General features: G+C 38.5%; 1 protein-coding gene across 4 annotated transcripts in view; it reads right to left on the reverse strand.

The window, feature by feature from the left end:
- Window positions 1-12,200, reverse strand: part of XPO4 (exportin 4) — a 115,021-nt gene that overhangs the window by 83,532 nt on the left and 19,289 nt on the right. For 3 of the 4 annotated variants that reach the window (XM_053205585.1, XM_053205688.1, XM_053205649.1), the window contains exon 2: window positions 2,171-2,276. In XM_053205585.1, the coding sequence (XP_053061560.1) occupies window positions 2,171-2,276 (106 nt within the window). Of the gene's footprint in view, window positions 1-2,170; window positions 2,277-12,200 lie in introns of those variants that run through there. The other variant, XM_053205716.1, reaches the window with a different exon arrangement.

Consider the following 12,200-nt stretch of genomic DNA (forward strand, 5'->3'; position numbering starts at 1 on the left):
CCCTAGCTAAGAATGTGAAAATTCTGAATTGCGATTGACTGCCACTTGTATGAGAAGTCTTCTTAGAGGAATTAACCCTTCTGTGCTGGTGGCAACTGAGTAAGGAGTTGAAAGATTTTCTGTGAAGTTTAGATGTAAACATTAATGTAACACAGGGCTTTGCAGTACATTAATGATTAGATTACAATACATGCACTCAACCTTTTAAATAGTTAATATCTCAAAACCCAAACTGGTTTTAAAAGCACAGCCAGAACTAGCAATACTATTCTTTAGACATTTTTATCAGGAAAACAAACGTATTCCAGACAAGCTCAAATCGTAACAAAGCAACAGTACTTCATAAAATATACATACTCTAAAAAGGAAAGAGTCGTATAAACAAATACACTCTAATAACATACTTACAACTTAGATCAACTATTTCCCAACTAGTACTGAATGACAACTGCATTACAATAGAAAGTCCGATGAAACTGATGGAATCCTAATTAACGTACTTAAGGCGTATGCCATAAAAACCAGACTCGAATTATGTTAGGCGACTAGTTTAACACAATGGTTTCCTAAACTATTAACGCTGAACAATTTCAAGGCAGTGAAGACGAAAGCTCCCTTGAATTCTTAACGCTGATGTTTAGCTTTACTTCTTGTGATTTAACTCTGAATTAAATATTCTCCACAGGCATGATAGCAAGTTTTCTTAGTGCCAGAAACAAGCTCACCCAAGTATGACACCTGACCACTAAAAAAATAAAACAAATAAAAACTGCCTCATGTAGAATTTAAAAGGTGGTTATTAAAACTGACTGCTCCTCTAGTGAAAAATCTGACTCCTGAATGAGACACAGCCACCTTCAACCACCTCTGCGAGCTCCTTGCAAACAGAACAGAGCACTTTGTGAAGGTTATCTTATTTTTAAAACGCCATCTGAAATCAGGTAACGGTGCTACTCGCGTTACCGTTCACAGAGTGGTTTTATATGTGGCTACTACATTTGTGCCTCACAACAACTTAAGGCAACGAAGCCCATTAAGGAAAATGGTACCACTGTTCCCATTTCATAGATGCAAACAGGCTCCGAGAGGCTAAGTGGCTTCCTCAAGTTGATACCATGGAGAATAGACCTCACAGGTCCTACAGCAGTGCTCTCTATTCCAACCTAACAACGCACTCATAAGCCCTTATACGGAAAGCATTTTTAACATTTAAATTTAATTGCAGGCTATTTCAATCTGGAAACCAGAGAGTGCTGGTGGCTAACAGATAAGTCTTACTAAAAGCATAAGAATAAAAGGTCAGATATTTTAGTTCCTAATATGCAACTAACCAATTTTATGGTCAAGAATAACTCAAATAGCCTTTCAGAGGCTCAAGTGTGGGTTACAAAAAATGGCTCCAATTAAGAAAGAGTTAATAAACAATTACGTTTTAAAATAACAATAACCAATGAAATCTCTCTTACTATCACTGAAAAATATGTAAGAGACAGAAGACTGTGTGTCTATGTCTGTGCGGACTTAGAAAATGCCATCTCTGAACAAGAGTTACAACTTTTGTGATTATTTTTAAAGGAAAGAGATTGTTTCTGTATGTATGTCAGATAAAAGGTACTTGTAAAATATTTTTACAAGAGTAAAAATTAATGTTGCATTTTACAATTCACAGCGATCATCTACATAGAACTAATATTTGCTAAGCAAGCTGAATACAAACTATATGGTTAAAAAACTTTTTTGCACGAAAGAAAAATTGTTGAAACCTCCAAAGACAATCATAATTTCAAAACACTAGAGTAAGATATATTATAGTGCATTTCCTATAACAAGTGATAGCACTCTTGAGAACTGAAAAAATATTAGATTTTCCCCCCACCATTAACAGACTTCATGTTTTGGTCAGTAATAAAACAAATTATACATATCTACCATATTTAGTAACTTACTGTATTTATAAATTACTATAGTTGGGGGAAAAAAAGTCAAAGTAGAAACAGTCTTCTATCTGGCTTTATGGACTATCTTTAAAGCCACTTCAACAGAATGACTATTAATGGAAAATTGTAATTACACACACCTGCTTGTTTTAAAAGGCATTTAAAATATCTAACATCCAGGATAGAAAGACTATATTCGATTCTGCAAAAATATTTTAAAAGTGAATACTTACCCAAAATATGCTTGCAAACTGCAAATGGTGACTTTGATTTCCTAAACGATAAGAATATGTGCTCTGCATGCTGGCGTTGTTCGTTATTAACCATGGAAGGTGGCGCCTTGAGGGTTAAAACAAGAGGAGCAAAACAAAACAAAAAACAGAGTACACTTGTTTAATAAGACAGCTTGAACAACAGCAAACCTTCTACCCGCAATAAGAGAAAACACTTTCACTTTCGGGGGGCGGGGGGCACTGGTACGTCAAATTCCTGCTTGTTATTTTACAGAAACTGAAGTATAAAACTTCGTAATATTTAAAATACGGTTTCAGGAAAAAGGAAGAAATTCCTGGCAAGGTTTCAAAGTTGCCTACATTTTAGAAGACAGATGCTTATATAACATTTTCTGTATCTTTTAAACACAGCTAACTTAATGCGTTTTATTCCAAAATATACCACTTCATCTAACTTGACTAAATGAAAATTATCTCTAACTTTTTCAGCACTGGTGCAACCAAATCCAAAGTCACTAAAAATTGATTTCTCACAGCAATGCTTTACGATAAAAATATTATCAGATAATTAATTCTACTTCAAGTTTCCTAAAATCACCATTAAACCAGAAAAAGTACGGGAACAGTGGAGTTGGAAGTTACAAAACTCCTATCTGAATAAATGAATCCGTAGAAAAGTCAGACTTCTGGCTTAACAAAAACAACTTCTAAAGTCTGCCAGGTTTTTAAATTCCATTTTGTTCTAACAATCTTTCCTCTAAAGATAATATTCTTCTGAACCTAAAATATAGCCACCTAAAATACATAGTCTCATTGCATGGCTTCATTATCTTTGACTCACTGAGACCCATCTGAAGAGAAGAGTTTGCTTATGCTGCCTACCAATTAAATAGCAGAATTCTCAATTTGGGAGAGGAGAGGTAGGAAAATAAACCTTCGCTACTGTGACCAATATGAAATGGGGAAATCAAAATTTCAACTATATTTAAACAATCTGAAAGAGAAAAAACATTTTGCAACAAAGTACATTATAAACTATATTACTGAAACCAAGTACATTATAAACCATATATTAATATAAACTATAAACTGTATCAATTATGCATCATCATTTCAAGCTGTATCAATTATGCAACATTAGTCACTATAATTTTAGTTAAAATAAAATAATAAGAAAACCAAATTTGATAGCCTGGCCTAAAGGTATTCTTATAATTAGCCAAAACCAGTTCAGACTACTATTCCTAATGATACAGCACCCTCTACAGCTCTCTAGATAAAAACGAAAATATTTTCATTATAAAGAACTGTGTTAAATTCTTTTTATTTTTAATGTTTATTTATTTTTGAGAGAGAGAGAATGAGCAAGAGAAGAGCAGAGAGAGAGGGAGACACAGAATCCGAAGCAGGCTCCAGGCTCTGAGCTGTCAGCACAGAGCCTGACGTGGGGCTCGAACTCACGAGCCATGAGATCAAGACCTGAGCCAAAGTCGGACGCTTGACCAACTGAGCCACCCAGGTGCCCCAAATTGTGTTAAGTTCTTTAATACATTTTTTGAAAAAGTGTTACTATGAACAACTAACTATGCTAAATACAAATATTTTTGTCCTTCCATTTGCAAATTCTTCATTCTCACCATTTTCCTTAACTCAACAAGTTTGTGTTTTTACAAGATATTTCATCATTAATATCTGACTATACCCCCAAAACCAGCATATCAGTAAACACTATTACAACATGTTATACTGCTACGAATATAAGGCAACAAGTATGGATGGCCCAGGTGATTCTGATTTATATATTCTTTCTTCTCATCACCCTTGAAAGGCAGTACACATACATAATTTTGCAAGTCATTAATTATGCCAGTTATTCTGCAAACAAAAATAGTTCTTAAAGCTAATGATCTTCGGACATCCTGATATTCACATAGTTCATAAAATACAGGTCTCAAGACAACTTTAATATAACAGAATATTTCATTTATAAAATATCAGATTTCATAAGTAATGAAGTATAATGTAAAAGTTGGTTTATATTAACCACCTGGTTGAACATGATCATACAAACAATAAAATCATCCATTGATTCATTAGATGGCAACACGGTATTCACTTTAGTTTCCCAAAACCAAAACTTTTAATTCTTTTTGAAAATGAATGACTTGGCAATGGTTTGCAAATAGTAAATTATGTGCATCAGCGAGTTCTGAGAAGATTTTGTGTTTAAAAAGAAAAAGAAAAGATTCCCAGCCCCCAAAGATTTAACAGGCTCAGCTTCTAAGTCAAAAACATGCATCTTTCCCACAAAATTCCCTGCTTAGTACTGACTTATATACCTATACCTCTACCTGTGGAACTCCTTCCTGCTCAGAAATCAGAACTCATCCTTCAAATTGCTTCGGCTTCTCCTTCGTCAGCCTTTCCTGACCTTCTCCCCGTGGCCTGAACACAAACGTCTCCATCTCACCTCGGGCAATGCACTAGATATGTATCTCTACCAACCCAACTTACCATAATGTACTGTACGTATTTGCTTGCCCCTTTTTCTTTTTCGCTATGATTTTTCTGATACCAGAAACCTTACTTTACTCATCTCTAAATTCCTAGAGCCTTGCACATACCAAAAGAGAGGCAGCACCACCATAACTAACATTCACTGAGTACTCAGTGTTGCGAGGCATTATTTTCAACAGATGGATAGGCACACAGATATATAACCTCATTAGTCCTAATAACCTTATGAGGTAGAAACTATTATTATTCCCATTTTACAGATGAGGAATGGAGTGATCAATCTGCTAAAGGTCAGGGAGGAAGCAGAGGTGGAAACTGACCTCAGGGCCCTAACTCTTCAACAGAAACTACACTTAGGTGGTTCAGGATCAGGTAAGACTTATTATGCTTAAAGCAAGGGGATAGAAAGGAAGAAAATCCCTCGTAAAAGTCCTCCTCTAAGACCCGATACAGACATTAGTGTTTTACATAGCTTGAGAAGTTTCAGTAAAGATATAATAATAGTAAAAAAGCCTTTTTGTATTGCCTGTTTATGTCCTTTCGTTGTCCCTAATAGCAAAAGATTGAGAAGAGCTCACACTTCAAAGGTACAGTCAAATGAATCAGAAGAGCTGGAATCAGGCGGAAGCAGAGTGCCTGATGGAAGACAGGAAACAACAGATGAGCAATTCCAGGAGTCTTCAGGAAAATAAAGGCAGTAACAGGAAGAAACTGAAAGGTGTTTTTTATTTTTAAGTTTGTTTATTTATTGGGGCGGGGGGGGGGGGTGCGGCAGAGAGAAAGGGAGAGAGAAACTCGAGCAGGCTCCATGCTGTCAGTGCAGAGCCAGATGCAGGGCTCCATCTCAAGAACCGTGAGGCGAGATCAAGAGTAGGATGCCTCACCCACTGAGCCACCCAGGCGCCCCGAGAAGTGTTTCTAAGGAGTCGCACCAGCAGGAGATCTGAAGCTCACAAAGCCCTAGCCCAACATGCTGGTGTTTCTGGCACAGCCCATGCTGTTCCACCAGCCTGGCCGGACCCCCCTCAATCTACAAAAAATCCTCAAGAAACACCATTGGTGGTGCACAGCTAGGGGCATCTGAAGCTGGAGCTCAAGATTTACTGAAAAATAGATTAAATGACATATTTAATATGAGGGGTTTTTTTTCGGGGGGGGGGGCATCAGGAGAACCAGAAGTACCAAACAATTTCTGTTTACTGAGGGCTGACTATAATCTAAGCAGCATGCAGAAGCTAAGGATACAAGAGTAGAGAGAACCATCTCCGCCCTGATGGAATTCTGGGTCTTACCAAAGACATACATTAATCAAATCACACAAACAATTATGAGTCTATCATTTTTGCCTCCCCTAACTGCATTCTAGCTTCTCCCATCATGCAAACCCGTCCTCAAAAAGTCAGAAATTCCACGTGCCAAATCCTAGGAGACCTTTAGACTCTTTCTTTCTCTGGAGAGCTACAAGAACTTTTATTAAGACTAACAACAACAGCACCACTGAGTCCTCGTGCAGAGTGCTAAATTACATACGCTGCCTCATTTAATCACCGCGACATCCCTGTACGAATTATTGCCTCTCTTTTACATATGGAGAAACTCAGATTCACAGACTGTCACATACCCAAGATCACAGTATCAAAGGAAGAATTTGGTCTTAAGTCTGTGTAACACCAAAGCCCCTGATCTGACTGTCTTAAGTATTACTAACGAGGAGACATAGTTGAGTAGGCTAATTTCTGTCGGATAACTCGCAAAGAAATTCAAACAATATTCTAGGCTTACTATAAATATCATCGTTTACAGGACCATGAAAAAAGGATATGAAAGTCAGACTGAAAAATCAGGCACGACTTGTAGATAGGAAACAAGCTACAAAAGTAGAAAACAAACTTGGAAGTCATGCCACACAACTCATAATAAAAATTTTCTTCGCTCTAATCGCTCGCCCATCTTTCCTTTTTGTGTGCGTGTACACATTTAGTATTGTAACAAAGCCACTTGTACACTTTCAACGTTTAAAACTGAGCATCTTTCCTTTCCGGTGAAACAAAAAGCAAATTGAAAAATAAACAGGAACACAATTACAAGAGAATGTCAATTCCAAATAAGAGCCTACAGGTTCTGCTGATTCTCCCTGCGAGTGGCAGGGCTTAAGTCATCATCAGGAGAGAATTTTTATTTTAAAAGTGTCATCTTCAACTGCAAGGATGTCCATTAAACATCACAGTTAAACATGCCGAAGGAGAAGCCATGTTGTCAAAATGCCCACCCAAACGTCTCAAACTTTGCTGACCTCCTATAACCCCATTTTTTAAAGATTTTTTTCTTTTTTTTAAACAAGAGAAAGTAGACAGATACATGTTGGTAAATGCTAACTGTCCATATTCACATAGAGACACAGTGAAATCTCTGAGCCCAATATACAGAGAAAGGAGGAAGAAAAACTAGAATTCCACGCACTACCCAGGGACCCAGCACCCTCCAGCTTCCAGCAGGCTCCCTCATCTTTTAGAGAGAGAGCATGGTTTAATGTTCAAATTAGAAAATCACAGACGTACTACCCAAAAACATGTTTACCAGTAGTTTTTGACTCATTCATGGAAAATTTTAAGTTAAGAATTGTTCAGTTTTGGGGCGCCTGGATGGCTCAGTCGGCTGAGCGTCCGACTTCGGCTCAGGTCATGATCTCACGGTTCATGAGTTTGAGCCCCGCATCGGGCTCTGTGCTGACAGCTCAGGGTCTGGAACCTGCTTTGGATTCTGTGTCCCCCTCTCTCTCTGACCCACCCCTGCTTGTGCTCTGTCTCTCTCTTTCAAAAATGAATAAACATGAAAAAAAAATTAAGAATTGTTCAATTTTTAGTTTCCTCTCTATAACCTTTCCTTTTAAACCTTTGGAACTTAACACTGCTCCTACCTAAATTTAAATCCGTAACACAAAATGATACATTTTATTACTTTAAATGTTTCATACCAGGGGCACCTGGGGGGCTCAGTCGGTCAAGCGTCGGACCTCAGCTCAGGTCGTGATCCCACAGTTAATGAGTTTGATCACGCAGTTCTTGAGTTTGACCCCCACATCAGGCTCTGTGCTGACAGTTCAGAGCCTGGAGCCTGCTTCAGATTCTGTGTCTTCCCCTCTCTCTCTGTTCTGCCCCTGCTCACGTTCTGTTCCCCTCTCTCTCAATATAATAAAGATTTAAAAAAAAAATTTTTTTAATGTATCATAGCAGTATTTCATGGTATTCCAAAAAGAGTAAATCCCAGTTACTGGACCTTTTCAGCTAAACAAATTTGAAAGATGTGCCCTAATTAATTAATCTCTTGCAATTTCACAGCATATCCCCAAAAGCTGTCTTTCCAAATCTATTTTCCTCTCAAACCTCTCATCTCACGACACCCATTACTCCAGTCTCTCACAAAATGACCTTATTTTTACTTTCCCAAAGTGAAAGCCTTCTTGCATGATTAGCTCCTTTATGTGACTTCCTCTCCAAAAGGAAGGTTCTTCTATCCCCTTCTCCAATTTCTTAACAAAATACTCCCTTCCCCTCAACCTTCTCTGAACCCGAAATCCTCCTCCCATCCCTGCCCTGCTGGCTCCCCCTCACATACAACCCCATTTCTTCCCTCATCTCTTCTCACTCTTTCTTTTTTTAAGTTTATTTACTTTTGAGAGAGAGCATGAGGGGAAGGGCAGAGAGCAAGAGAGGGAGAAAGGGGAGAGAGAATCCCAAGCAGACTCCACGCGGTCAGTGCGGGCGGGGCCCGACACGGGGCTCAAACCCATGAAGAACAAGTCCTTGACCTAAGATGAAATCAAGAGTCGCTCCATCCAGGCGCCCCCTCACTCTCTTTAGCTTCTCTTAAAGTTATACTTAGTAATGGCGCCCTGCTTTCTGCTTACAAACAGGTTTACCCTACCTTAAAAATCCTTCCAAACAATCTTACGGTCCCCTTTAATTAAAAGAACAAGATACCGAAATCAAAACGACCTGGTTTCTAATCCCATCTCTGCAGCACAATAGTTAGGAAACTTCCAGGCAAAGACACCTCCAGGCAAGTCAGGGTCCCTAGCATCTGATGATGCTAATGAATGCATCTCATAATGGTATGAGAACTGCAGTTAAAAATACACATATGGGTCTCCCCAAATTAACCTACAATAACTGATACAATTCCACTTCAAATCCCAATAAGGTTCATTTCAGAAGGTGACAAGGTGGTCCTAAGACATGTAAGAGAAAGGCCAAAAAGAGTTAAATTAAGTAAGAAAAAAGGATGTTGAGAGCATTATACTAAGGGAAATAAGTGAAGCAGAGAAAGATACTCACTTATAAAGATCTCACTTCCATGTGGAATCTAACAAAAACAAAAAAAAAACATGACCCACCCCAAGCTCCTCCTAGATACAGAGAACAGACTGGGGGTTCTAAGGAAGAGGGGGATGATAGAGTGGAGAGGGTCAAAAGGTACAAACTTCCAGGTATAAAATAAATAAGTCAAGAGGATGTTATGTATAGCATGGTAACTACAATTCATAATAACCTATCGTGTATTTGAAAGTTACGAAGAGAGCAGACCTTAATAGTTGTCATCATAAGAAACAGATTCAGTAGCTACGTACGGTAACAGGCATTAATTGTGATCATTTCACAATATACACAAATACTGAGTCACTATATTGTACATCCGAAACTACTAAAATATTATAGGTCATATATGAATAAAATGAGTAATTTTAGGTTCGAAAAAAACTATTAAAAACCTGAGGAAAGAATAAGAGAGGAGGGTGGAGGGACGGGTTAAATAGGTGATGGAAGTTAAGGAGCACGCTTGTAACGAATACTTGTGATAAGGAAGCGCTGAATCACTGACTGTACACCTGAACTTAATATTCCACTGTATGTTAACTGACTGGAATTTAAACAAAAACTTTAAAGAAAGAAAGAATACGAGTCTTACAGAGCCAGATATAAACACTTACAAAGGCACAGTAATAATTTTTTTAAAAGTAGTATTAGAACAGGAGAAACAAACAAGGGAGCAGAGAGACTTCCCAGAAACAGACCCAGGACATATGACAAAATAGTGAGGAAAGGTTAGACTGTACAACAAATGGCACCAGAAAGTTGGCTATTTATAAGCAAAAACAAAAGGTCAGATATTTAATTCATATCATACATATAATAAATTCTAGGGGAATGGAAGACTGAAAGATGAAAAGCAAAAATTTTTTAAAGTTTTTAACAGAATATTAAGAAGAAAACGTAGGAGAGTATGTCAGAGTGGGGAAGAACTTTTTAAACAATAAAAGGCACAAATCCTTTTTATTTGACTATATTAAAAGTATAACCTTTTCAACATTAACTGGAAGTGAAAAACTAGACACAGATTAGGAGGCAATAATAACTGCACTGAATATAATTAACAAAAGACTAATACTCGGAACATAAAAACTCCCACAGAAGACAACTTACAGGAGAAACTGACAGCTCCCCGTCTTCTTCCTCAGTCAAGAACTTGAGCATGAGGCACCGTGCCTCGCTGAGTAACACTTCTTAGTGCCCTGCGGGACTAGGGACTAAGTTCTGGCCAATAAGACATCAACAAAGCTTGGGGTAGGACTTCCTCAAGGCAGCTGATTCAGCTGAAACACATTTTTCTCTTGCCCATGGATCTTCTTTCCTACCCCCTGGAAATGGATATGGTGACTGTAGCTCTACTGACCGTCTCGGACCACAGAAGACACCAGCTACGAACTGTAAACACAGAAACGGAAAGAAGAAAGCAGCAGCAGCAGCATGAGCCCCCGGTGCTATCCTGGAAGCCATCAGACCATCGTCGGATCACTTTATCGCCACGCTTTAGGTGAGAAAAAATAATCCTTTTCAAAAAGACAATGTTACTGGACTTTGGGGTTACATGCTGCCTAATCCAATCCAACCAATTACACAATGTAATAGAAAAATGGCCAATGAACTACGACTAGACAAGTCACAGAGAAGAAAGTAAAAATGGCTAATAAGCCTAAGAACATACTCAACCCCACTAGAAACCACTGAAATGCAATTAAAACAGTAAGCTACTGTTTCTGAGGGGGAATGAAAAATGACGCAGATTAAAAAAAATTAGTACAAAAACAAGAGTTTAAGAAGTTTGGGAGTACTGTAGATAGCTGTCAGCCTGCATTTTTCCAATGTAAAAATGGAACATTAATTTGGAATTTTGGAATTACCTAGAAAAGGTTGATGGCCCTGAACAGCAAGGTATGCACAAGTCCTCTTCTAGGCATTTATTCTCTAGAGAACCTCTCCCCCACACAAAGAAAGCTCACATAAAGATGTTCCTCAGCACTACCATAACAGACAAATAAAAAAGAGTAGCAATTTGAATTCCATCAATAGGGAATATATCATAGTACAGTCATACAGTTAAAGACCAAACTACAGCGACATTTACCAAAGTGGCTAAACTGAAAATTATTCTGAGTGAAGCAAATGACTGAACCTATACAACATATCATCTAGGTAAAACTTCAAAAACTCAAAAGTATGGTAGTATTTTTATTTTCCTTTGTGGACAAAGTGTAAAAACATGGAAGGTAAGGAAAAACAATTTTACTTTACTGGTTTTTTTTTATTATTTTTTAAAATGTTTATTTATTTTTGAGAGAGAGAGAGGGAGGGAGGGAAGGAGGGGGGAGGTACACGAGCACACAAGCAGGGGAGGGGCAGAGAGAGAGAGGGAGACACAGAACCCGAAGTAGGCTCCAGGCTCCAAGCTATCAACACACAGCCCGACACGGGGCTCGAATTCACGAACTGTGAGATCATGATCTGAGCCGAAGTCAGATGCTTAGCCGACTGAGGCATTCAGGTGCCCCTTTGAAAAAATGTCTTAAAGATTTATTTTTTAGCAATCTCTACAACCAAAGTGGGGCTCGAACTCACAACCCTGAGATCAAGAGTTGAGTGCGCCACCAACTGAGCCAGCTGGGCGCCCCAAGGATCAACAATCTTAAAAGCATGCTTCTCTTTAGAGATGAAGAAGCAGAGTCTGGAGAATGGTACCTAAAAGGGACCCAGGGCATCTGAGTGGTTCAGTTAAGTGTCTGACTTTGGCTCAGGTCCTGATCTCACAGTTCGTGACTCTGAGCCTCGCGTGGCGCTCGCTCTCTGCCGTCAGCACAGAGCCCACCTGAGATCTTCCTTGGTCTCTACCCTTCCCCAGGTCTTTCTCTCAAAAATAAATATTAAAAAAAAAAATCTTATAAAAGGGACCCACAGGCAGCTTCAATAGATTATTTTTAAGTTTGTACGCAAAATGGCTACATTCACATTTGCTAGCCCAGGAGATGAGATCATGGTTATGACCTGTACTGTTCTCATACTTGTGCATTTTTTAAAATGAGCCATTCCTCACAGCTCTCCTGACTGGATGCCCAGAACAACTCTTCTGCTAAAATCAAACCAAATAATGTGGATAAAATATTTCTACATTTTTAAACGTA

The sequence above is a fragment of the Acinonyx jubatus genome, chromosome A1 (assembly GCF_027475565.1).
Source record: "Acinonyx jubatus isolate Ajub_Pintada_27869175 chromosome A1, VMU_Ajub_asm_v1.0, whole genome shotgun sequence".
NCBI classification, from domain to species: Eukaryota; Metazoa; Chordata; class Mammalia; order Carnivora; family Felidae; genus Acinonyx; species Acinonyx jubatus.